General features: G+C 57.1%; 2 protein-coding genes across 3 annotated transcripts in view; both read left to right on the top strand.

The window, feature by feature from the left end:
• The window catches only part of GRIK5 (glutamate ionotropic receptor kainate type subunit 5), a 52,809-nt gene extending 50,391 nt beyond the window's left edge, over positions 1-2,418 (top strand). For both annotated transcript variants that reach the window (XM_024768555.1, XM_024768554.1), the window contains one exon: positions 1,414-2,418. In XM_024768555.1, coding sequence (XP_024624323.1) covers positions 1,414-1,842 — 429 coding nt within the window. In that variant the 3' untranslated portion in view covers positions 1,843-2,418. The remainder of the gene's footprint in view (positions 1-1,413) is intronic.
• Positions 2,419-6,906: 4,488 nt separating this feature from the next.
• On the top strand, positions 6,907-25,432 carry ATP1A3 (ATPase Na+/K+ transporting subunit alpha 3). Its single transcript, XM_024768379.1, has 20 exons — positions 6,907-6,940; positions 10,954-11,043; positions 11,139-11,198; positions 11,341-11,544; positions 13,216-13,329; positions 13,443-13,577; positions 13,974-14,091; positions 14,225-14,493; positions 15,775-15,973; positions 16,051-16,160; positions 16,243-16,377; positions 18,629-18,821; positions 19,114-19,289; positions 19,377-19,513; positions 20,160-20,310; positions 20,431-20,599; positions 23,476-23,630; positions 23,707-23,830; positions 24,598-24,743; positions 25,298-25,432. The coding sequence occupies exons 1-20, from the start codon at positions 6,935-6,937 to the stop codon at positions 25,430-25,432; spliced, it is 2,826 nt and encodes a 941-aa protein (XP_024624147.1). The 5' UTR covers positions 6,907-6,934.
• Positions 25,433-26,766: the final 1,334 nt, after the last annotated feature.

The raw sequence follows: 26,766 nt of genomic DNA, 5'->3' as shown, positions 1-26,766 counted from the left end.
TGTGAACACCCCAGGGGCAGCATAACCTTCAAATGTGTATCCCTTACAGGGACCTCTCCCTGAACCCACGGTTTGTAAATTCAGCTCCACACTTGACATCTCCACGTGGATGTCCACACGGTTTGTATATTCAGCTCCACACTTGACATCTCCACGTGGATGTCCACCAGGTAGTGTGTGACGTCTTATGGCCAACACAGAGCTCCTGCCCGCCCATCAGGCAATGCCATCATTCCAGTTGCTCAGGCCAAAATATGTGGAGTCACCCTTCACTCCTCCCTCTTTCTCACGCCCTCTATCTGATCTCTGGTGACTGTAGCAGCTTCCTAGTGGGCCCCCTGCTCTTGCCCTTGGCCTCCCTACAGTCTGTTCTCAGCACAGCTCCAGAGTGATCCTGTGAAAGCACAGCAGTCCTATGCTTAAAACTCTCCAGTGGCTCCCGTCTGGCTCAGAGTAAAAGCCAAACCCTTACCGTGGCCTCTGGGCCTTACACAAGCCGGCCCCCGTTGCTCCCTGACCTCCCCTCCTCCCTCTCCCCTTTGCCCACTGCACCTTGGCCACCCTGACCTGCTCCACATTCCTCCAGCACCTCACACCTGTAACCAGCTGAACGGTCTGCCTTCCCTCCTGCCAGGCCCCACGCAGCTCATCCTGCACTGCGTTTGTCTACTTGCAGTTCCTCTTCTCAATGAGTCTCCCCTAAGGACCCATCTCAAAATTCAGCATCACTCCCCACCCACACCCCCACCTATTTTCCCAATTTAATTTTTTTCCAAAGCACTCATCACCATCTAACATACAACTTATATTTACATATTTATGTTTTGTCTCTGCACACTGGAATATAACCTCCATGAGGGCCGGGACTTCTGTCTGTTTTGTTCTCTGCTGTATCTCCAGTGCCTGAAACAGTGCCTGGAACACAGTAGGTGGTCAGCAAATACGTCTGGCAATAGTGCGTGCATGAATCGGTGGCCGAGGATGGAGAACGAGTACGAGGGAAGGACTAGAAGCAGTTAGAAACTTTCGAGTGAAAAGGCAAGAGGAAGGAGTAGGAAGAGAGGAGCGTGGATCGGAGGTGAAGGGCAGATATAAGAACAAATCCAAAGAAGAATGGAGACGGGAGCGAGAAGTGGAGGAGAGACAGGAGTTGAGAGGTGGAGAGAGGAGACAGGAAGAGCACGGGGAAATAAGGGAATTGTGAGGGAAGAGAATGGGAAATGAGGAAAGGGTGGAAGGAAGAGAGGAGGTGAAAGGGCTTGCAGGAAAGAGAAAGAGAGGTGAACACAGAGGTGGGGCGGGGAGAGCAGGAGGGTGTGGAGGTTTCCGAGAGGATCAGAGGGGAAAGGAGCGGCGAGGGGCGGCGGCAAGGAGGTCGCAGGCAGTGACCACCGCGCCCCGCGCCGCCCCCAGGTGTCGGTGTGCCAGGAGATGCTGCAGGAGCTGCGGCACGCGGTGTCCTGCCGCAAGACGTCGCGTTCTCGCCGGCGCCGGCGCCCGGGAGGCCCAAGCCGGGCCCTACTGTCGCTACGCGCCGTCCGCGAGATGCGCCTCAGCAACGGCAAGCTCTACTCCGCCGGCGCGGGCGGGGATGCTGGCAGCGCGCACGGGGGCCCCCAGCGCCTCCTGGACGATCCGGGACCGCCCGGCGGGGCCCGGCCCCCCGCCCCCACCCCTTGCACCCACGTGCGTGTCTGTCAGGAGTGCCGGCGCATCCAGGCGCTGCGGGCCTCCGGAGCCGGCGCGCCCCCGCGTGGCCTGGGCGCCCCCGCTGAAGCCACCAGCCCGCCCCGGTCCCGGCCCGGCCCCGCCGGCCCCCGCGAGCTGGCCGAGCACGAGTGATCATGGGCGGGGCCGGGCGGGCGCCCGGACTGACCGCAGGGACTGGGCTCGCCCCAGGCCCCGGCCGCCCTCGCTTCCCTGGTGGGCGAGGGACGGGACTTGTGCCCCCGCGCGCCGGACGCCGCGATTTTGCCTTTGGTTCCCGGTGAAGTCTGAGGCTCGGCTCCGGAACCTGCCTGCGCCCCCTAGTGGGCTCGCCAGAGGGTGCCGCGGACGCCCGCACTCCGTCCCCCACTGCGAACAAGAGGAGCGCAGGAACCGAGGACTCCAGGGGCCGAGGACTGCAGGGGCTGTTCCCGGAAAGGGAAAGCAGTTCGCGGGGAGAACCCCATCCTGGGACTGCTCGGGCTCCCCAAGACTTAACGCAGCCCTCCCCACTTCTGGAGAAGTGGGAGGCCTCTGGGCAGATGGGTGTCCCCTGGTGCCCCTCGACTCTTCTCTTTCTCTCTTTTTTTTGGGGAGAAACCTCGGAATTTCTATGAGACCCCCACAGGGAGGGGGTCAGTTGGGGCCCCCATCCCTCCCCCTACCACACCCCAGTCCCCGTTGGAATAAAAAAAGAACAAAACCCCAAAACTGGGGATACCCGGGTCTCATTTCCTAGGGGTGCGAGGGCACTGAAGGCTTGGGCTTCCCCCTTCAGGGAGTCTGCTGAGAACCACAGACTGGATAGTCACTCCTGCACTCTCTCGATTCTCCGCCCTGCCCACAGACAGCAGGTCAGCCCAGGTCCGGGCAGCTGGCCCTTCTCCACTGACCTTCTCTCAGGACAGAAGGAGGCTGCGACAGAGACCCTGAGACAGATGGAGAGAGATTCAGGGATCTGGAGAGGCGGAGACACCAGGAAAAGGAGACAGAGAAAGACAGAAACCAGATGGGGCTGGGGGAGGGGAGGGTGAGTGAACAGTTCAGTGTGGTGGTGCCTGGGTGGCCCGTCTGGTGGCAAGTGTGTGCCTGGGCCAGGGTGATGTGTCATGACTTTGTAGTCATGTGCATGTGTGTATGTGTGTACATCCGTGAACCCACCTTCAGCTGTGTGACTGCGACCCTGTGTTTCTGCTGAGAACGTACCTCCCCAGCCCCCAAGAGAGGAAGTGAGAAATCCCAGTCGGGGGGAGGGAGGAGGTGGGGCGGGGTAGGCTGACGGCTGGTTGAGCGGGGAGAAGGGTGGGTCTGCTTTCTGTCCACGCCCTCCCCCGCCCGGCTGGAGGTTTCTGTGGAAACTGCAGCTGAGAAAGGACAAGTGAAGGTCACACAGCCAGAACCAAAACGAGGCCAAGTGGAAGGGGGAGAGATGGAGAGGTGGAGAGAAAGAAAGAGATGGGGAGAGGATGGCGGAGAGACAGAAAGGGAAGAGACAGAGATGGGGTAGAGACGGGGAGAGACTATGGGGGGGCTCAGAGAGAGATAGAGAAATAGGGCAAAGGGGGAGACACAGGGAGACATACCATGATGAGGTGGGAGAAGGGTGAGACAGAGTGGAGAAGGGGACGAGGTGGAGACAGAGAAAACAGAGAAATTAATAAGAGACCCGGGGAGTTGGGGCTGGGAGAAGCAGAGACTGAGGTGGAACAGAGACAGGTGAGAGACAGAATGGAGAAGGGGACGAGGTGGAGACAGAGAAAACAGAGAAATTAATAAGAGACCCGGGGAGTTGGGGCTGGGAGAAGCAGAGACTGAGGTGGAACAGAGACAGGTGAGACAAGAAGCTGTAGAAAACTAGATGAGGACGGTAGGGGGCCCGAGCAGTGAGGAACGCTAGACAGAGAGAGAGAGCAAGCGAGGGAAAGGAGCGAGGCTGGGCCCCGCCCCTCGGGCAGGGGGCCCAGAGCTCGGGAGCTGTCCGTTCAGCACCGGCCTGCTGGGCTTGGCGGTCCTGGAGCGCAGCATTGCCCTGTCTCCCTTGCAGGACCTGCCTGCCTTCTCAGTGTTTGGGCAGGCCACACTTCGGGGGACCCCACCTGGCACACAGCGCCCCCAGTCTCCATCTGGCCTCTTCTGTGTCTCAGACCCTTGCCGTGTGTGTGCCCAGACAGGTGTGGGGATGAGCTTGTGTCTCAAGGTCTCTCGTTTCCACATCTCTCACAGACTAATCAATGTCTCTGCCCTTGGGCGGGACTGTCAGTCTGTCAAGGTGACTAGAATATGATTGCAGACATTTCTGGTCTGTCTCCCTCTCTGTTCCAGTACCAAGCAGATCTCCTCTGGGGTCTTTCCCCATTTCTGAGTCTCCCCCACCCCCATTTCTGCTCTGTCTCCCCAGTCTTTATCTCTAAGTCTCCCCAGTGTGCCAAACGTGTCTGCCTGGCTTTCTATGTCCCTGCGTCTCTCTGTCATCTTCACTAAGTAATTCTGTTTATCTGCCTCTTACGCCTGTTTTCTCATTTCTGTCTTTGCCCATCTCTCTGTCTTTGTTGGTGTTTCTGTTTTATTGTTCCTGTTTGCCTCTCTCTGGTTCTGAACTCTGTGCGTCCATTTCTTCTCTTAGTCTCTCCCTCCATCTCTCTTGCTGAGTTCTCTTGTCCCCATCCATCCCTGTGACCTTCGTAAATCTTCCCTCCCCCCCTCACCCAACTTCCGCAAAGCCTCGCGCTGGGAACACGGTGCGCAGTCATCAGTCTCACCAGGCTGAGGAGTGCATGAGGGGGGACACGAGCCTGTGTCTGGGATGTGGTGTGGGGGACCAGGGTCTCCCCCAGTCCAGCTGGAAAGCAGGAGGAGAGAAAGCCGAGAATCTCCTGGGATCCTGATATCCCCAGGCTTCTCTGTCACCCCAATCTCCCTCCCATGGTCCAAGCCCATCCCTGTAGGACAAGGTGGAGGGGGAAAAGATAATATGTTGACAGGTTCTCCCTCCTTCCCTCCCTCCCTCTGGAAGGGGGCAGAGTTGTAGGGGGGCAACTACCAGGGCTAGAAGATATGGCTTCCCCCCTTCCCCAGTCTCCATGGAGACAGGCCAGGTCTGCAAGCCCAGCCTCCTTTGCTGCAAATGCGGCCTCCCTATTACCATGGCAACAAGGGACAGCGGGGAGGGATGGGGATGGGTCAGAGTACAGGATTGGGCTGAGGCTCTGGGCGCTGGGGGAAGCCAAGGAACCCACCTCCCTGCCCCCTTTTACTCTCTGGCCCAGTTTCCCTGTCCATGCCCATCTTTCTGTGGCTTTGAATCTCTGACTCTTGTCTTTCTCAGTTTGTGTGTCTCACTCTGGCCTTCACCCTTTCACACATTTCGGTGACCAGGTCCTTAACCTTCCCCTCTCACCTGCTATACATCAGGCTTACTCTGTGCCCCTTGCCTGTCCCCCACATCCCCACTCCCATAGGTGGGGAGGATACCCACATTCTGAGAAAGCTACAGAGACAGGCTCTTGCCTGCTCTCTGCCCCTTCTGCCATTCTCAGGGAGAGTCTGGGAGTGTTCCTCGTAGAGCAGAGAGGTGGGGTTAGGAGGCTGTAACTCCTCAGGCTCCAGTGGGTGGCTGACGGGTGTTGTGTGTATGTGACAGGCCTGGGGTGTGGGTGCTGGCTGTGCATCTGTGTGTGTATACACATACCAAGATGGGATGTGCATGGTGTGTGGGTGTGGGCATTGGGGGTGTGTTTGGAGCTACAACAGGTGTATGAGATAGCACTGCAATACCTGATGTGTGTAGTGTGTGAGGTGTGTGGGATGGTGTTGTGTGATCTGTGTCGGTGAATTATTGTGTGTGTGTGAGTCTGTGTGCACCTTTTGTCTGTCATTCACAATTAGCAACACTTTGGCAATCTTGCACTGTGGGCCTTTGCTTATGCCCGGATATACTGGGGAGGAGTGTGTGTGATGTTACGTGATGTTGCGTGAAACAGTGTTCACAAAGCCTCAAGTGGTGTCTGGGGCAGTGTGAGGCCTGTGCTATGGTGCTGAGTGTAGATGTGTACTGGTTTGTGGGTCCATGGATTTTATGGTTATGGCTCTCTGTGTGAGGTGGTTTAAGGCCAGCTCTGATGGAGTGCATGATGTGCATATCTGTGAGGTTGTGTTTTGAGGGTGTGTGTTAATCTACATGGCATTTTATGACTCTGATTCTATGGTGTGATGGGGTGTGCAAGGTGTGTGTGCTATGTGTGTTTCATTTCTACATGTTTGTGAGTCCCTGGGGTTGTTTGATGGGGTAGTGTTGGGTGTGTGGGAGGGTATTAGCTGGTGTGTGATGGAATGTGATTGTGAAACTGGTGGTGAGTGGTGGGGTGGTGTCCGTGTGTGTCCACAGCATCTGTGCTGTCTGGGTGATGGTCATGTGTGAGTATGATGCTTGGTGGAATCCTCTGGCTGTGATGTGTCTCTTGTGTACCTGTGCAGCTGTGTCTCGTTGGATAACTGCCATACCATAGTGTGTGTGTTGGAGGGAGGTCACACAGTGAGGGGAGCCTCAGGGCTCCTACCCCCTCTGCAGCTTCCCCACTCACTGTGGGGTCTTCCTTGCCCCTTGTGCCCCCTCCGTCTCCCCCTCCTGAACAGCACCCCACAGTCCCCAGGGTTCCCCCCTGCCTCACTGCAGAAGAAGGTGCTCTGGTCCTCCTGCCTTATTGTGGTGATTTACGGGGCTTTCCCCCCACCCGGTGGTGGGTGTCCACCTTCCACAGCGCACTCCTCCCTCTGGTGGCACACAATGAGGGGGATTCTGGGGCTCTCCTACCCTCGGCGCCCCTTCCTCGGAGCCGACACCCCACACTGCGGGGGTTTCCAGGTCCCTCATTTCGGGGGTCTCCGCCTCCCGCAGCGCTCCCCCTTCGCCGCCTCGCCGCCGCTTTGCGGAGGGTGGGGGGCGGGGAGGACAGCTGCAGTACCGGGGGCGGGGCCGCGGGCCGTCCATCAGAACGGCGGCGCCCCTGATTGGCCAGCGCCGGCCCCCCGGCGGGCGCGGGCATATGAGGAGGCGGAGGCGGCGACCGCCGCAGACTGTGTGCGGTGGGGCTGACCGCCGGACGGACGCGCCGACCGAGGCGCGGGCGCTGCAGAGGCCCCCAGCGCGAGCCCGCGCCTGAGCCCACCCTGAGGCCGCTGCCCCGGCCCCTGCCCCGCCCGCCTGCCCCTGTCCCCCGGAGCCGCCAAGATGGGGGTAGGTGCTCGGGCCGGCCGAGCGATGCGTGTGTGTGTGTGACATTGTGGGTCCTGTGAGATTGGGTGTCTGCGGGGGCCGGGGACTCTGGGACCCCTGCTCTCCGGTACCCGGGTTCAGGAACCTGTGAGCCGGCTGACCCAGCCCGTCCGTGTGGTTGTGTCTCTGGTTGAGTGTGTGCGCGGGGCCGCCTGGCTTGGCTGGGGTCTGTGGCGCCTGTTGGTGTGTCCTTTGTGTGCGGGGCCCGCGGGGCACGGACCCGCCCTCAGCACCTCTGCCTGACCTGGTGCGGTTGCCTGCTCAACCGTATGTGTGCGTGTGCATGTGTGCGTGTGTGTGCTCCTGGCTCTGTCAGGCCCTGCAGCATCGTCCGCCTGCGATTGTGTGGCCCGGGTTTGTGTCTGTAACCGTGTCTGGGTGTGTCTGAAAGCTGGTGTTTGTGTCTGGGGGCGTTGAAGCCCGTCTGCTTCCCTGGCCAGGCGGGGACAGGTCCAGACTATGGGATGAACACCAGATGACCTCTCTTTCTCCTTCCAGGCCTGGATGGGGGTGCTCCGCAATGCGGAGTGGCCTGGGGCTGCAGTGTGTGTCTAGCTCCTAATCTGAGGGAGCAGACACAGGGGCTGGGGGGAGCAGGAGAGTCATGGCGGGGAGACTGAGAGCCTGGCTGAGGGTGTATGTATGCAAATGCGTACGTGTGTGTATGGGGGGTGGGGTTGTGCATGCCTGGCTATGCCCTTTCCTCCGTGTCCGTGTGTCCTTGTCTGTCTGTGAGTCTCTCCAGCAGATGCTGCCTCCTCCCCTGGCTAACCACCTGACCCCCGCTGCAGCCCTGGATTTCTCCCTGCGTGTCGGGCGGGGCCATGGGGGGCTAGGAGGCGGGTGGGCTGGGATGGATGGGATGGAGAGAGAGAGAGAGGGTCGGGATGGGAGAGGCTAATGGAGAGGGAGTATGAAGGATGAAGAGAAAGATGGCGGATGAAGGCTGATGGGCCCAGGGATGGAGCTGGGGAATGGGGCTGCAGATCTGTGGCTTGGGGTGGGCGAGGGGAGAAGGAGAGAAGAACTGGGTGGGGAGGAAACTGGGAGAGAGAAGGGGGAGGTGGGAGTCAGTGATGGCTTCCAGGTAAGTGGAAATGGAGGGGAAGCTGAGGGCAGATTGGAGGAGAGGACTGGGGCTAAGTGCCTTAGAGAAAAAAGGAGTGAGAGGGTCTTAGGAAAAGACGTGAGAACAGGAGGAGAAGTGAGGCTCTTTAGACATGGGAGGCAGAGACATGGAAAGCAGAGAGAAATGGGCAGACTGAGAGAGATGCTCTGAAAGAGACAGAGAAAAAGAGACATAGAGACAAAGAGATGGACACAGGCAGAGAGACATAGAAAGATGAAGAGAGACATGAGTGGGACATAGACAAGGAGAAACAAAGAGAGAAACTGAGGCTGAGATCAGGAGACCCAAGGACAGACATTTCCTATCCAGAGACAACCAGAGGCAGCCTGAATGATAGGAAGAGGGGACAGAGGGCAAAAGGGGAGGTCGAGGGAGAGACGCTGAGATGAGGCCTCAGACACCTTGAAAGGGGGAGGGAGAGGCAGGCTGAGGGGCAGAGGCTGCGTGAGCTGGGCAGGTGTCAGGGGAGGCGGACAGCATGGAAAATGGCGAGGAGCCGCAGAGGCGGGCTGCAGCGAGGCAGGCGTGTCCCCCACCCTCAGAGGTGCTCCCGCCCTGCAGTGCGCCCATCTGGGCCTCCTGCCTTGACTGGGAAAGCCTCGGCTCCCCCTCTAACAGATGGAAGCCCGCCCCCAAGGGAGTCTGGTCATGGCAAGGGCAAGGAGGAGCCAAGGCTTGTCTGCCAGGGACTGGGGTATCCCAGTCCCTCCCTCCTCAGCCCCAGGATCCAGGCCCCTGGCCCCTCCTCCCTCAGACCCAGGTGTCCAGGAAGCCACCCCCAGGCCTCATAGGGGCCAAGCATCAGCTCCCCAGCCTTCCCTGAGGTTTCAGGGGTGGGCAGCTGGTTTTCTTCCCAACTTCTCCTCTCCTGCCTTCCAGGCCTCCATCTCTTTCCTCTCCTGCCTTCCTCTTATTTCTCTAACTTGTGCCCATGACCTTATATCTCCACTCTCTCCATCCTTGGGTCTACCCCTCTGTGGAGTCTGAGACCCCTCCTGAAGCTGGGGGTGGAGGAGTGTCCTCCCTGTCCCCCAAGCCTCCATGTTCCATGTCAGACGCAGTGCTGCTGCAGGGCTGGCCCAGGGCCAAGCCTCCTTCCCATCCCTGAAACCCAGGCTCCCAGGCCTCCAGGCTGCAGTAGCCTCCCAGGCTCAGCCTCCCAGTCTGGGGGCAGACAGCAGGCAGCTCAACTCTCTACAAGGTCACAAGGGGATTAGCGCTGAGCTGCACTGAGCCTGGGATCCCAGCTTGGCCCTGGACCCTTAGGATCTGTCAGCGCTCCTCTACCAGCACCTGGCCTCACCCCACCCCTCCTGCCAGCCTCCAAGGACACTTCCTTCCCCATCAGCCCAGGTCCCCAAACTGGAACTTCAGTCACTCCCCCTCACGCTACATCCAGTTCAAGTCAAGCCCGAGGGCTTTTGCCTCTTGCTGTTCTGCACCCCAAATCCCAGCCAGCTCCTAGTCTGTCCTCCAGAGGCCTAACCATGCCAACCCCTTGTCCAAACCTATCCATGGCTCCCACCAGCACCCAGGAAAGAGTCTAGGCCCACAGCTTGTCAGTCAAGGCCCTCAGGACTGGCTGCATGTCCAGCCAGGCCACCATCCCTGTGCACAGTAGGCTGCCTCCCAGGCGTTGGTCCCAGCTGTGACTAACACCTGGAGTGCCCTTTCCTCCCCCTTCCTGCCAGGCCTGTGGGGTCTCCCAAGATTTGCTGGGTCCTTTGAGAGACAGAGACATCCATGGGGTTGGGGAGAGAGGCCCAGAAAAAGAGTCAGGCAGAAAAGACAGGGAGAGTGATATATGGGAAGACCTTCAACTGGAAGGACAGAGATGCCGAGATGGACTCGGAGAAGGAGAGATGCAGGGATAGAGAGGAAGATGGCAGAGCGAGATCGTGAGAGATAGACAAGATGGTTGAAACAGTAGAGACAGTTACGGAGAGACACACCAAGCATTACAGAAAAGGAGGTACCTTGAGAGATGAAATCAGAGAGAAGCAGAGATAAGGATGGAGAAAGATACAGACAGAAAATACGGACACCTAGAGACAGTCTGAGATCCCTGCACACCAACTGGGAAAGAGATAGGAACCCAGAGAGAACCCAGAGAGACAGACTCAGCCAGACTCAGGGAGAGAGAGTTCAAGAGATAGAAACAGATTTTGTATGAGATGGAAAACATAAAGAGCCAGAGATCAGAGAGAGATCAAAATCAAAGAGAGACACACACAGAGACGGAGAGACAGAGACAGAGAGAGAGAGAGAGAGAGAGACGGACAATATGAAGTGATGAGGGAGAGAGAGATCAGAGAAACAGCCACAGAGAGACAGAGATAGACACACATGAAGAGAAGGATAGATAAAGAGGTACAAGGAGACAGAGACAAAACAGAATAAGACAGAGAGGCACAAACAGAGACCTGGAGAGATGGATCAAGAGAGAGAGACAGACGTAGCGAGAGACAGACAGACCTAGCAAGAGACAGACTAAGTGCCCAGGGAGAGGGAGAAAAAGACACAGAGAGATAAAAAGACACATGGAGACTGAAGGGGAGAGACCTACAGAGAGAGAGAGAGAGAGGCACAGACAGACCCAGATGGAGACTCTCAGGGACAGAGACCCAGAGATACGTGGAGCCAGAGACGGAGAGACCAGTAGGAAGAGGTGAGACTCAGGGGTTCTGAGAGATACCCAGAGCCGCAGGGCAGAGACAGACTGAGCCCCCAGAGCCAGCCCCTGCCCAGAGACACAGCTGCACAGACGCAGGGCTGGTGTCCCCTTGTAACCCCTTCTCGCCCGCAGTCTGGTGGCTCTGACAGCTATCGTGTCGCCACCTCGCAGGACAAGAAAGATGACAAGGGTTCGCCCAAGAAGAGCAAGGGCACCAAAGACCGCCGGGACCTGGATGACCTCAAAAAGGAGGTGGCTATGGTAAGTCCCACCCTCTGTACCCACCCAGAGCAGGCCCCACCTGCCCCTGCCCGGCCTCCTCACTCACCCGATCCCCCCAAACTCCTGTTCCTCAGACAGAGCACAAGATGTCAGTGGAAGAGGTCTGCCGGAAGTACAACACCGACTGTGTGCAGGTGGGGCCGGACCGGAGGGAGAAGGGTCCGAGGGAGGAGGGGATGGGAAGCTGTGACCCTTGGGTGCCTGGGGGCACTCGGGAAGTGTCGGGGGTGCCAGGGTTACTCCAGGAGGGTTCTGTGTGAGTCTTGTGTCCCCTAGGGTCTGACCCACAGCAAAGCCCAGGAGATCCTGGCCCGCGATGGGCCTAACGCGCTCACGCCACCGCCCACCACCCCAGAGTGGGTCAAGTTCTGCCGCCAGCTATTTGGGGGCTTCTCAATCCTGCTGTGGATCGGGGCCATCCTCTGCTTCCTGGCCTACGGCATCCAGGCAGGCACCGAGGATGATCCTTCTGGCGACAACGTGAGTGCCCTCCACCCTGCCGTGCCCAAGGGCTCATACGTGTAGGGACACATATGCACACCCCACTTCTCCCTTTAGACTTTCCAAAGCCCAGCCTCCAACTTTTTCTCATCTAACTCTCACAATCACCCAGTGAGAGAACCAGAGAAGCTATGAGGAAAACTGGGACTCAGAAAGGTGAAGTATGGGACTTCCCTGGTGGTCCAGTGGTTAGGACTCCATGCTTCCACTGCAGTGGGCACGGGTTTGATCCCTGGCCAGGGAACTAAGATTCCACAAGCTTCATGGCTTGACCCACCCCCCAAAAAAAAAGGCCAAGTAACTTGCCCAAGGTCACACAGTAAGAAGTGTGAGTTGGGGGTCCATCCCAAAGCTGTGTGACCTCAGCGGCCTTGAGGATAGACACCAGCAGGTGGTCATGGCCTGAAAGATGCTCAAACGGTGAGTGGGCTCACATGGAGACCCAGGCAGAAGCACCTGCTGATCTGTCCCATCCTCTCAACACATGGGACACACACAGTCTCAACAGACACAATGCCCATAAGCACAGACCCACATTCTGACTACATGGAGATCCTCGCACACACACACACATGCACACATGCACATATATACAACAGTGCAGAGAGTCAGTGCAGACAGTCACACTTGTACACAGATTCAAACACGGCCACCTAGTTCAGACACATAGGCACAGACAGACACAGACATTTACTGATAGACAGACATAGGAAATCAAACACACACAGAGTTTCAGGCATAACCTGGTGACAAACAGACAGATGTGAGGATCAAGTACAGACAGTATTCTCAGAAATTAACCCTAAACAGGCAAACAGACAGACTCAGAGTCTCAGACCTACACAGACCAACAGAGAGAGACAGAGACAGAGATCCACATACAGAGACTCAAACACAAACAGTCCCGTACATTTAAAGCCAGGCATGCAGGCAGACAGACACATTGACTTTAACAGACAGACACATGGACAGAGAATAGCACACACTCAGATTCTCTGACACAGGCAGAAAGACAGACAAACCCACAAAATAGAGAGATGGACAGACTCAGAGGCTCAAACACACCTATGTTCAGAAAGAGGGACTCATGGAGCTTCCCTGGTGGCGCAGTGGTTGAGAGTCCGCCTGCCGATGCAGGGGACACTGGTTCGTGCCCCGGTCTAGGAGGATCCCATATGCCACGGAGCGGCTGGGCCCGTGAGCCATGGCCGCTGAGTCTGTGCGTCCGGAGCCTGTGCTCCGCAATGGGAGAGGCCACAACAGTGAGAGGCCCGCGTACCGCAAAAAAAAAAGAGGGACTCGGGAATTCCCTGGCGGTCCAGTGGTTAGGACTCCGTGCTTTCACTGCCGAGGGCCTGGGTTCGATCCCTGGTCGGGGAACAGCCAATACATAAACAAATAAATAGATAGATAAATAAATATATAAACAACAAACATTTAAAAAAAAGAAAGAAAGAAAGAGGGACTCAAACGTGGACAGGCAGACAGAGACTGTGTCTCTCAAACCCTCAAATGGATACAACCTGAGGTCAGACATACAAATACAGACCCCCAATGACTCAAAGCTCTCTTCCCAGGTTCCACAAACCTCGGGATGGGGGTGGTGGGGAGTTGCTCCAGGGCGGGCTGTGACCCTGCATCTCCCCACAGCTGTACCTGGGCATCGTGCTGGCGGCTGTGGTCATCATCACCGGCTGCTTCTCCTACTACCAGGAAGCCAAGAGCTCCAAGATCATGGAATCCTTCAAGAACATGGTTCCCCAGGTGAGGGGTACCCAGGAAGGGGCCAGATGGAGGTGAACAGGCGGGCAAAGCTATGCCCAGTGACCCCAGGTAGAGGGAGTCAGGGAGGTGACTCTTCTCCATTCTCCCCCCAGCAAGCCCTGGTGATCCGGGAAGGTGAGAAGATGCAGGTAAATGCTGAGGAGGTGGTGGTCGGGGATCTGGTGGAGATCAAGGGCGGAGACCGAGTCCCAGCCGACCTGCGCATCATCTCAGCCCACGGCTGCAAGGTGGGCCAGGGGCCTGGGGCCCAGCTCTGCCCTTCCTGGAGTGGCCCAGGAGTCCAGGCCCCCAGCCCTTCCTCCCCCAGGACCCGGGAGTCCAGGCCCCCGGCCCCCTCCTCCCCCAGGACCCTGCAGTCCAGGCCCCCTCCTCCCTCAGATCCAGTACCTCTGACCTCCAGGAACTTAGGCCTTGGCAAGAAGCCATGTACCCTCCCCAGCTTCAAGAGCCCAACCTCTGTCCTCCCAGACACAGGCACCCAGACTTCTAGCTGTGACTTCCAGGGACACAGCCTTCAGCCTCGTTAACAAAACAAACGAACAAACAAAAATCTTGAAATCTCCTCTGGACAAATGCCCCTTGACCCCAGGCCCGGGGTTGACACCTGTCTCCTGTGTCCCCAGGTGGATAACTCTTCCCTCACGGGTGAATCAGAGCCCCAGACCCGCTCCCCCGACTGCACTCACGACAACCCCTTGGAGACTCGGAACATTACCTTCTTTTCCACCAACTGTGTGGAAGGTGAGGCAACGGGGAGGGGCGGTTCGGGCACCCAGGTGGGGCCGTGCTCGTCCAGATAGATGGACCTGCCTCAGGGGCTCGGGGTCCCTCTGAAGCTCGCTGAATCTCAGCCCAGTCCCCTCTGACCCCACAGGCACAGCTCGGGGCGTGGTGGTGGCCACGGGTGACCGCACTGTCATGGGCCGCATCGCCACTCTGGCTTCCGGGCTGGAGGTGGGCAAGACGCCCATCGCCATTGAGATCGAGCACTTTATCCAGCTCATCACTGGCGTGGCTGTCTTCCTGGGCGTCTCCTTCTTCATCCTCTCCCTCATTCTCGGATACACCTGGCTCGAGGCTGTCATCTTCCTCATCGGCATCATCGTGGCCAATGTCCCAGAGGGCCTGCTGGCCACTGTTACTGTAAGGCCCGGACCCTCGGGTCTGAGGGAGGAGGGGGCTGGGGCCCGATGGCAACAATCTTGATTGCACCTTGGACATCAAGGGCCAAGCCTGCCAGATGTTGAATGAGGAGGGTCCTGGGGCTCAGAGGGCCTCATTGACAAAACAAACCAACAGGGAATCCCCTGGCGGTCCAGTGGTTAGGACTCCGCGCTTTCACTGCTGAGGGCCCCCGGGTTCAATACCTGGTGGAGAACTAAGATCCCACAAGCTGGGAGGCATGGCCCCCCAACCCCGAAAAAAAAAAACAACCAACAAAGAATCTTGAGAAACACTGCCAGTCAGAAAGGGCTAACAGCCCTATCGTTTTTGAAGTTAACTTACAAAATTAAGAAGCACAACCTCATGGTAAAAAGCCTAAAGAATACATTAAAATAGTTAAAAAATAAAATAACAGTCCCGACCCACTGCCCAGCCGTCAGCCCCCCTCCAGAAGCAGGCTCTCTGCCCTGTTCCCGGCAACGGTGGGCATATTGCCACGTGTGTAGTAATTGTTTTCAGGGTACACAGAAGGGACCATCCTAGGAATACTATTCTGTTCCTTGATGCTTTTACTTAATAGATCCTGCAAAGTTTTCCATATTAGCATATTCAAAGCTACTCTAAGTCAAAGGCCTTTTATTGACCTCCACTATACAAACAAGAGTTGCACATATGAAGGTACTGCCTGATGGGCTGGAGGCAACTGAACACATCCCAGGTCAGCTGCACCCAGATCTAGTTCCCCAGAAGCCCCCTCAAGACCTGTTCAGCCCCTCCCCTCCAACCCCAGGGTTACCCCTAGGATAGACTGGCTTCAAACAGCGTAGCTTTTGTGCTTCACATCAGTGGAGTCATTCAGCAGGAGCTCTTGTTTCTGGCTCATTTTTCGCTGAACACTGTGTTTTTGAATTTCACCCATGCAGTTGTAGGCAGTGGTTGCTTGTTCTTTTTCACCGCTGTATAGTATTCCCACCTTTTATTCCCCAATTTATTTGTCCCCACTGCTGTTACTGGACATTTGGGTTGTTTTCAGTTTGGGACTACCATGTTGCTGCTATGAACATTCTAGTATATTTCTTTGGGGTGCATCTGAGCCCATGTTTGTGGGTCTATACCTTGGGTGGAGTGGCTGGGCGACACCCCATTCTTTGCCCAGGATTCTCTCTGGGCTGGGCAGTTGGGTTGTTGGCAGTTGTGTTGCTGGCCCAACTGCACCGCCTGACTCTACCTGTAACTCCCCTGCCCTTGCATACATTCCAGGTGTGTCTGACCCTGACCGCCAAGCGCATGGCTCGGAAGAACTGCCTTGTGAAAAACCTAGAGGCTGTAGAGACCCTGGGCTCCACATCCACCATCTGCTCGGACAAGACAGGGACCCTCACTCAGAACCGCATGACGGTCGCCCACATGTGGTTCGACAACCAGATCCACGAGGCCGACACCACTGAGGACCAGTCAGGTGAGGGTGGGGCCCAGGCAAGACCAAGGGGGCCTGGCTCCCGGACACCCCCCAGCCGTGACTCGTACCTTTTTCAGGGACTTCATTTGACAAGAGCTCGCACACCTGGGTGGCCCTGTCTCACATTGCTGGCCTCTGCAACCGTGCTGTCTTCAAGGGGGGTCAGGACAACATCCCTGTGCTCAAGGTGGGTCTGGCCTCCCGCTCGCCTCAGCTTGGCCCCTGCCCACCCCGCGCTACTCTGCTCTGACAGCCCTCTCTCCCCACAGAGGGATGTGGCCGGGGATGCCTCCGAGTCTGCCCTGCTCAAGTGCATCGAGTTGTCCTCCGGCTCCGTGAAGCTGATGCGCGAACGTAATAAGAAAGTGGCTGAGATCCCCTTCAACTCCACCAACAAATACCAGGTACCCTAGGCTCTCCAGGAGAGTCGGCCTGGATCTCACTTTCTCTACGACGCCCGAAAAGCAGTCAGCTCTGCCCCGCTGCCCTCCTGCTTTGGGCAAGTTATTAACTTTCCCAGAGCCTTGGTTTCCCCATCTGTAAAATAAGTCCAAGAGTATCCACCCAGTGGGGAGAGGAACACAGACCCGGGAGTGAGAGCAATGTCTCTGTTGGAGTGGGCAGCAGGGGAGTAAAGATCTTCCTGCAGCAGAGTGGGAACCCGCCAGAGATCTCATTCATCCATTCAACAAATAGGTTTTTGAGCAGCAACTACGTGTCAGGGGCACTTGTGTTAGGTGCTGTGGACACAGACGGCAGTGAAGTCCCTCCTCTCACGGAACTTACGCTCTAGTGCCAGGAGACAGACAATGACAAAGGCATGAGGACATTAGGAAATTTGGAATACGTCCGCCAGTCACCATGCTGAGCGAGGGAGCCCTGCAGGCGGCTGGGGGCAGCGGGCACAGCATGTACAAAGGTCTTGACGAAGGAGTGTGTCGATGTACTGAATAGCCAGGGAACGTTGAGCCAGGAAACGTGGTGGGAGGGGAGGGCAGTGGGTGCTGGGTCAGGTCCCGTAGGGCCTTGTGGACATGACTTGGGTGTGACCCTCAGGGGGACATGAGCCGCCGAGCAGAGGCAAGATGGGACCTGACTCACATTTTTAAAAACTGCTTTATTGAGAGATACAGTCCACACACCATAGCTCACCCACTTAATGTGCATAATTCAATAGTTTTAGTATATTCACCGATACGTGCTGTCATCTGCCCAGTCAGGTTTTAAAAAAATATTTATTTACTTATTCAATTATTTTGGCTGCGCCGGGTCTTAGTTGCAGCATGCGGGATCTTTAGTTGCTGTGTGCACATGAGGCATGCATGTGGGATCTAGTGTCCTGACCAGGGATCGAACCCAGGCCCCCTGCATTGGGAGCTCAGAGTCTTACCCACTGGACCACCAGGGAAGTCCCTACCCAGTCAGTTTTAGAGCATTTCCATCACCTCAAAAAGCAACCTCACATCCTCAGCTTTATCCCCCTACCTCCCCCTGTCCCCCCGAACCCTAAGCAACAGAATCATACAGTATGTGTTTTTTGATGTCTGGCTTCTTTCACTTAGCATAGTGTTTTCAAGTTTCCTCCATGTTGTAGCATATATCAGTGCTTCGTTCTTTTTTATGGCTGAATAATTTTGCATTGAATGGATAGACCACATTTTGTGTATCCATTCACCTGTCAATGGACATTTGGGTTATTTGCACCCTTTGGCTACTATAAATGATGCTGCTATGAACATTTGCCTCCAAGTTTTTGTGTGGACATCATTTGCATGTCTCTTGGGTATATATCTGGGAACTGCTGGCTTATGTGGTAACTCTGTTGAACCTTTCGGGGGACTGCCAGAGACTGTTTTCCAAAGTGGCTGCACCATTTTTCACTGACTCTCATTTTTTAAAAAAAATATTTATTTATCTGGCTGTGCCGGGTCTTAGCTGCGGCACACAGGATCTTCGTTGCCTCGTGAGAGATCTTTAGTTGCGGCATGCGAACTTAGTTGCAGCATGTGGGATCTAGTTCCCTGATCAGGGATCGAACCCAGGCCCCCTGCATTGGGAGCACAGAGTCTTAGCTGCCGGGTCACCAGGGAAGTCCCGTGACTCTCATATTTTAAAGGCTCCTTCTGGCTGCCATGGGGAGGAAATATTATGGGGAGGGGAGGGCAGAAACAGGGACTCAGTGTGGAGGCTGCTGTGATATTTCATGAGAGACGGTGGTAGCTGGATGGGAGGGCAGGGGAGGTGAGAAGAGGTCAGAATCCGGGTACTTCAGAGGTGAGCTGACCAGATTTGGTGATGGGTCAGATGCGGGATGAGAGGTTGTCGGGCAAGCCAGATAGAGAAGCACGTATCCTAAGGACCCCTGAGATTTCTGTGAGAGAGACACAGAGGGGAAGAAATATCTGCAAGACCGAGAGACAGAAACAGGCAGGGATGAGCAGAGGTCTCTGTGAGAGAGCCTGAGAAACAGATGAACATCTCTCGGGTAGAGAGATTTGGGAGTGCCCTCTGAGGGAGCCTGGCGGTGGTCTGTCCTGGCACCCGTGGCTCTGGACAGGGCGGCAGGGGGGGTCCTCTTCCCCAGCTGGGTGCAGGGCAGCCTCCGGGTCCCTCCCTGTGAGGCTCAGGCGTGGCCGCCTTCTGCTGTGTCCACAGCTCTCCATCCACGAGACCGAGGACCCCAATGACAACCGGTACCTACTGGTGATGAAGGGTGCCCCTGAACGCATCCTGGACCGGTGCGCCACCATCCTGCTGCAGGGCAAGGAGCAGCCGCTGGACGAGGAGATGAAGGAGGCTTTCCAGAATGCCTACCTTGAGCTCGGGGGCCTGGGCGAGCGCGTGCTTGGTGCGCACCAAGGGTGGAGCCAAGTTGGGGCAGGGGCTGGGCCAGCTCTGGGGGCCCCTTGAGGGTAAGGAGGGATGTGAGGCTGCCCAGAGCCTGGCTCAGAATAGGGCCTCCCAGAATGCACCATGAATGAATGAATGAATGAATGAATGAGACAGGAAGGCGTCTGTCAGAAATGGGTGTTGACTGACTGTCTGGCCAACTAGGGAGCCTGACTGCTGGGACTGGGAGCTACAGGCAGGAGGCAGGGAGGACCGAGGCTGGAGCCCCTGTGCCCCTCTCCCTGCACCAGGTTTCTGCCATTACTACTTGCCCGAGGAGCAGTTCCCTAAGGGCTTTGCCTTCGACTGTGACGATGTGAACTTCACCACCGACAACCTCTGCTTCGTGGGCCTCATGTCCATGATCGACCCTCCCCGGGCAGCCGTCCCTGACGCGGTGGGCAAGTGCCGCAGCGCAGGCATCAAGGTGTGGCCCAGGGCAGCCGGGGAGGCAGGGCCAGGGCCGCAGCGGCCAGCGGTGAGGCTGGACCGTGTTTGCGTATGATGCCCGCAGGTCATCATGGTCACCGGCGATCACCCCATCACGGCAAAGGCCATTGCCAAGGGTGTGGGCATCATCTCCGAGGGCAACGAGACTGTGGAGGACATCGCCGCCCGGCTCAACATTCCCGTCAGCCAGGTCAACCCCCGGTGAGCCCCGCCCTGCCCAGCTTAGGTCCCTCTGGGACTGCGGGTCCCCCTCCTCCTGGGCCTCCTCTGTTGACTCAGCATCTGGGTCCTGTTCCTCTACCATCGTGAGGATGGGCAGCCTGGTGTTACCGCTGCATGGGGTTAGCAAGGGGTAGGTTCGCATCCCAGCTTTGCCACACAGGAGCTGTGTGACCTTGGGCAAGTCACTTAGCCTCTCTGTGCCTCAGTTTCCTCCTCTCTAAAATGGGCTGCTAGTAATTCACATCTGAGAGGATTCTGTGAGACCCCTTATTTCTGTGTCTGTCATTCTCTCTTCCCATCTCTCTTTTATGTCTTTGTCTCTCTCTGTGTCTCTCATCTCTGTTCTGACTTACTTAGCTTTCCCACGCTCATGTCTCTCTGCGTCTCTCTATTTCCTAGTTGCCTGCATATCTCTGTTCCTCTAAGTCCAGTGTCCCAAGGTTCTTCCTGAGGTCTGCCCTCTATCCTTTCTATTGCAGCTCCCTCCTCCCCTGTTTCCCTTCATCTCTGATCCCCAGAGCCCTTGTCCCTCTATCAGAGCCTGGTCCTCTGTCTCTCCTGTCTGTGAGTCTGTCCAACAGGTGTCACTGCCCCACACGTCCTGAACACTCTCTGCTCTTCCCAGGGATGCCAAGGCCTGTGTGATCCATGGTACCGACCTCAAGGACTTCACCTCTGAGCAAATCGACGAGATCCTGCAGAACCACACTGAGATCGTCTTCGCCCGCACTTCCCCCCAGCAGAAGCTCATCATTGTGGAGGGCTGTCAGAGACAGGTGGGCTCGGGCTGGGGTCCCTCGGAGGAGGGGGCCGGGGTTCTGGACTCCGGGGTCCTCGATGAGAAGAGGGTTTGGGGCCAGGCCTCTGGGCGTCATCCTCACCTTCTCTCCCTCCAGGGAGCCATCGTGGCTGTGACTGGGGACGGCGTGAACGACTCCCCCGCCCTGAAGAAGGCTGACATCGGGGTGGCCATGGGCATTGCCGGCTCTGACGTCTCCAAACAGGCAGCAGACATGATTCTGCTGGATGACAACTTTGCCTCCATTGTCACGGGTGTGGAGGAGGGTGAGTGAGTTGGCCCAGGTGGCCCTGGAGACTGGGGTCCCTGCATGAAGCCCGAGGAGGGGGAGGGAACAGGCCAGGGCTGCAGCAGATGCACGGCAGGAGACCACAGAATCCCACCAGGCCCCCGGCAGAGCCTGAGCTTGTCCTTTTCGGTTTTCTTCCCCTGAGGAGTTGGGGGCTCCCTGAGGGCAGGACTCAGCCAACGCACTTCTGGGTCCCGGTGTCGCCCAGCACAGGCCCAGTCTGGTGGGCAAGGCACATTCGGAAGCATTAAAAAACAATACTCATAGGGATTTCCCTGGCAGTCCAGTGGTTAAGACTTCGCCTTTCAATGCATGGGGTGCGGGTTCGATCCCTGGTTGGGGGCTGGGACCCCACATGCCTCAGGGCCAAATAACCAAAACAGAAAACAGAAGCAATATTGTAACAAATTCAATAAGGACTTTAAAAATGGTCCACATCCAAAAAGTCTTTAAAAAAAATACTCATAGGGGCTTCCCTGGTGGCGCAGTGGTTGAGAGTCCGCCTGCCAATGCAGGGGACACAGGTTCGTGTCCCGGTCCGGGAAGATCCCACATGCCGCGGAGCGGCTGGGCCCGTGAGCCATGGCCGCTGACCCTGTGCGTCCGGAGCCTGTGCTCCGCGATGGGAGAGGCCACAACAGTGAGAGGCCCACGTACCGCAAAAAAAAAAAATACTCATAAGTACAACCTCAGGGAAGCAGAGGGTCCTGAGGGAGCCCTGAAGAGGCCCCTCACCCAGCCTGGAGTCAGGGGCCAAGGAAGCCTCCCCAAGTGGACAGGGATCGCCTGTGCCAAGTCTCTAGGGCCATGTGGGAATTTTCACGTAGAGAAGTGCCAGCGAAGGGAGTTGCAGACAGAGGCAAGGCCTCAAGGTCTCAGGTGGGGCTGCTGGGCATCACCTCCTGACCGGCCTGGATGCGGCCACAGATGGGGCTTGTTCCCATTCCGTTTTATTCTAATTATCAGAGTAATTCATGATCATTATAGAAAATGTAGAAAAGCATTAAGAAGCAAATTGGAATCACCCATAATCTTACCATCCAGAAATAATCACTGTTCATGCATTTTCTTCCAGTCTCTCTCTCCTACTTGAAATGTCCCCAGTGTAAAAAATAACTCCTGGGCTTCCCTGGTGGCGCAGTGGTTGGGAGTCCGCTTGCCGACGCAGGGGACACGAGTTCGTGCCCCCGTCTGGGAGGATCCCCTGGGCCTTCGCGTCCGGAGCCTGCGCTCTGCGACGGGAGGGGCCACAGCGGTGGGGGGGCCCGCATACCGCAAAAAAAAAAAATAAAAAAAATAAAAATAAAAAAATAACTCCTGATAAGAGAGAATTCAGACGGTAAAAGCTGAGCCTACAGTGTCAGGTTCAAAGCCCTTATCCCTTGTCTCCTGTGGCCCAGAGGACACATGGTTAACCCTTTCTCATCCCCAAGACATCCTCCACGCGCCTGCAGAGCACACACTCATGGAGGCGTTCACGCCGCCCAGACGTTTATTGGGCTCCTTTCCTTGTGTATGGTGCCAGGGGCTGGAGATACAGCTGTGAGCAGAGCAGACGTGGGTCCTTGCCCTCAAGGAGCTGGGAGAGACAGCCTTCTGCAAGTTAACAAACAAATTGTAACATAACAAACATAATTACATATTGTGACAAGTGCTAAGAAGAAAACCAGCAGGGTGCTAGGATAGATGGGGTCCTTCCTATTTATTTATTTTTTGGCCACCCCGCGCAGTTTGCGGGATCTGAGTAGCCACTCCGCGGCATGTGGGAATCTTCCCAGACCGGGGCACGAACCCGTGTCCCCTGCATCGGCAGGTGGACTCTCAAACACCGCGCCACCAGGGAAGCCCTTCTGTGCCTTCTTAATGACACACCTTGTTGCTCATCAGCACACGGGGGAAGGTGGAGGGAGGGGCTGGCTGGGTTCATCTTTAGTTTCTTTTTACTTTATACACACTGTACTGATTGAATCTTTATTGGGATATGGCTTTCACACAAAGTCAGGCAGCTCCGTGACTTCTTACGCACGCACGCACCCACACAACCACCGGACCCCCATCAAGATAGAGAACGTTTCCAGCCTCCCGTTAGGGTTCTGTCAGGTCCCCTCCGGTCTATATCCCCCCTCCCAGAAATAACCACTGTCCTGACTTTCAGCACCATGGATTCGTTTCCAGCCTCTTCCAAATGGAATCATGTGATATGAATGCTTCTGTGTCTGGCTTTTTTTCACTCAACAATAACATCAGTGAGATTCATCCATGGAGTTGGGGGTGTCAGTAGCTCGTTCCTTTTTCTCGCCGGGTGGTATTCCTTTGTACGGACAGACCACAGTTTACTTATCCACTCACCCACTGATGGCCAGCGGGTCAGTTCTGGTTTGGGGCTATTATAACTAATGCCATGGCGAACATTCTTGTACTTACTTTTTGGTGGACATAAACACTCATTTCTCTTGCATATAAACCTAAGGTGAGGATTGCTGGGTCAATAAGGCAGGGATGTTTAACTTTTAACAGAAACTACTGGGAATTCCCTGGTGGTCCAGTGGTTAGGACTCCATGCTTTCACTGCCAAGGGCGCTGGTTTGATCCCCGGTTGGGGAACTAAGATCCCGCTAGCCACACTGTGTGGCCAAAAAAAGAAAAAAAAGAAAAGAAACTACCAAGCAGTCTTCCGAAGTGGTTGTATTTTGAGAATGTTTGAACAGGGGCAACATGGTTGGGCATCTGTATGGAAAGGCAGGCGGTGGGGGGCATGGATTAGAAAGGATGCATGGACTGGGCAGGGAAGGGGCAGAGGGACTAGGGTGCCCTGGTGTGGGTGCCGAGGTCTGAGCCTGCCCCTGCCAACAGGCCGCCTGATCTTCGACAACCTGAAGAAGTCCATCGCCTACACCCTGACCAGCAACATCCCCGAGATCACGCCCTTCCTGCTGTTCATCATGGCCAACATCCCACTACCCCTGGGCACCATCACCATCCTCTGCATTGACCTGGGCACTGACATGGTGAGGCCCCGGCCACCCCCAGGCTCCGGGAGGGTAGGGTCCCCCCATCCCCGACTTACCGGCCTCTCCTGCCCAGGTCCCTGCCATCTCGCTGGCGTACGAGGCCGCTGAGAGTGACATCATGAAGAGACAGCCCAGGAACCCGCGCACTGACAAGCTGGTCAATGAGAGGCTCATCAGTATGGCCTACGGGCAGATCGGTGAGGACCTGCGGGCCCTGCCTCGCTCATGGCTGGGTGCCTGGTGCCTGGCCCACCGTGGGTGCTCAGAAACCTTGTGCCAAATGAGTGGAGTGAAAAGTAGGACCTGGTGCTGGAGGTTTGGAAGGAGTGGCTTACAGAGGGGCGGTGGTCACCAAGGTGGGGCTGGCACAGGTGGAGGAAAGGCCCGGGGCTGCACCCGGGGAGCACGTGGGATACTGAGTGGCAGATCAGGGCTGGCCCCAGGATGGCCACTCGCCTGCTCCACCCGCCACCATGATGGGAAGGACCAGTCAGCCTGTGAGCTCTCTGAGGGCAGGAGTGAGCCCCACGCCCTCCTGCCTTCTGCATCTTTGCTGGAGGTGAGGTGTGCAGTCTTACAGGTGCTGAGCGCCCTGTTGCTGGGAGTGTCCCAGGAAGCAGAGGCTTGGTGGCGGTGGTCAGAGGCCTAGGGAGGTCATTCCTGCCTAGGGGGTCCTCAGGGGTTTCCTGATGTCCAGGTGGCCTGGCGCAGGTGGGAGGGAGCCTCCAGGTTCTCCCCTCAGGAGAACCCCGTCTCCAAGGTTCCTGCTCCAAGGGGCCCATCTCAGGGGCTCACCACCAGGTGGCACCCTCAGATGGCCCTCTGGGAGCTCAGCTCCGGATGATGTCAGGCAAGAGGACCGGGTAGCTCACCATCCTCGCAGTGTGGGTCTCAAGGGGCCTCACCTGGGCTGGCTGCCTGCCCCACCTGAGCCTCTTCTCATCTCCCTTCTCTCCTCCCTCAGGAATGATCCAGGCTCTTGGTGGCTTTTTCTCCTACTTTGTGATCCTGGCAGAAAATGGCTTCTTGCCTGGCAACCTGGTGGGCATCCGGCTGAACTGGGATGACCGCACCGTCAACGACCTGGAGGACAGTTACGGGCAGCAGTGGGTGCGTAGGGCTGGGTCCCACAGCATGGCCTGGGACCTCCCAGGCGGGGTCCCTGCCCACAGCATCCTGGGCTGGGGCGAGCCGTCCCAACCATGCAGGGGCAGCTTCCTACGATGGTCCCTCTGCCCCAGGGGCGGCATCCTCGCTGGACACAAGGGGCCTCTTGGCGCTCTTGGCCCAGCCCATCGTAGTCCTGGCCGCCGGCCATGCTGTCTGCCCCACCAGGCGAGACGCCTTTGCTGCCCGATTCCCCATCTCTGTCTGTGCCTTCAAAGCCCAGCTGGAGTCCCCTCAGGAGGCCCCCAGGATCTCTGGTCCACAACTGAGGTCACCATTACCCTCTCTAATTCCTTGTACATTTCCTGACTCTTCCCGTGGGGCTCTGAACTACAGAGGGAAGGCACGCCCCTTAGGGGATCCCATCTGTACAGAGTCCCCGCTTTGCCCTGGGGCCCTACGCAGGGGCGCAGACAAGGAGCACATGGGCCCAGGGTGGGGCCTGGGGCTGCGGCCACACTGACCGCCGACTGGCACCCGCGTCATCGCCCTTGCAGACCTATGAGCAGAGGAAAGTGGTGGAGTTCACGTGCCACACGGCCTTCTTTGTGAGCATAGTGGTGGTGCAGTGGGCTGACCTGATCATCTGCAAGACCAGGAGGAACTCCGTCTTCCAGCAGGGCATGAAGTGAGGGCTGCGGGCGCCGGGCTTGCTCTCCATCCCACCCCGCGTCTGTCTGTCTGTCTGTTTCAGTTTTGCCTCTGAGTTGATTTTCTCTCCAGTGGTCACATCTATCTTGGATTCTCTGTCTGTCTGTCTCTCTCTCTCCATACGTGTGTGTGCACACTGCTGGGGTGTCCCTGGTCCCTCTCCAGATCTGCTTTATCTTTTTCTTTGGCCGCACGGCATATGGGATCTTAGTTCCCCCACCAGAGATGGAACCCTGCAGTGGAAGCACAGAGTCCTAACCACTGGACCGCCAGGGAATTCCCGGCTGTCTTTTCATACCCCTGCCTGTGTGTCACTGTCTCTGTCATTATACTTCAGTGTCACCATCTCCCTGGACCCGTCGGTGCCTCTCTGCCTCTTTCGGTCTCTATCTCTGTGTGTCTCCCTGTCTGTCTCTGTGCACCTGCCCTTGGCAGAGCCTCTGTCTCGGTGGGATGGGGGTGCCTGCTCGAGTTCTCGGGGTCCAGCCCTGCCTGTGCCTCCAGGAACAAGATCCTGATCTTCGGGTTGTTTGAGGAGACAGCCCTGGCTGCCTTCCTGTCCTACTGCCCCGGCATGGATGTGGCCCTTCGCATGTACCCTCTCAAGTGAGTGCCCCCTCCCCTGCCATGTACCACCTGCTCCGGGATCCTCCGGGGGGCCTTCCCTGCGGGACGCCCTCACAGGGGGGCGCTGTGCAGACCCCAGCCCACAGCCATGGCCCGGGCACCCCTCACCTTGGGCACGAAGGACCAGGGGAGCATTTTCCCAGTGCGCCCAGCCTGTCCTCTGGGACCCTGCCTGTGTGTGTCCGACCAGCCCCCAGCCCCGTCTCCGCCCCACACTGACGCCCTCCTGCTCTTTCGTCTCCGCAGGCCCAGCTGGTGGTTCTGTGCCTTCCCCTACAGTTTTCTCATCTTCGTCTATGACGAAATCCGCAAACTCATCCTGCGCAGGAACCCCGGGGGTGAGGGGCTAACTGGGTACAGGGGGGAGGCTGGGGGGACGGGACGGGGCAGCTGGAAGGGGAGGCGAGAGAGCGCTGTGTGACTGATACTAACCTCACTCTCTGTTTCCCCCCAACCCCTCCCTCCTGCGTCGTCTCTCCACCTCTTTGCCACTCTTCTCTCTTCCTGGCTCTCTGGGCCTCCTCCTTTCTGTGTCTTTCCCTGTGTCTCTGCCCCTTTTGGTTTCTTTCTGTGCCGCTGTCTGTCTGTCCGTCTCTGCTTGTGCTTCTCTCCGTGCCCGTCTCCCTCTCTTCTCTGTTTCTTTCCTCCTTTGTCTCTCCAGGTTGGGTGGAGAAGGAAACCTACTACT

This window comes from Neophocaena asiaeorientalis, unplaced genomic scaffold (genome assembly GCF_003031525.2).
Source record: "Neophocaena asiaeorientalis asiaeorientalis breed wild unplaced genomic scaffold, Neophocaena_asiaeorientalis_V1.1 scaffold629, whole genome shotgun sequence".
NCBI classification, from domain to species: domain Eukaryota; kingdom Metazoa; phylum Chordata; class Mammalia; order Artiodactyla; family Phocoenidae; genus Neophocaena; species Neophocaena asiaeorientalis.
Note: the sequence above shows the minus strand (reverse complement) of the source record. Positions and strands in the feature narration are given on the sequence as shown.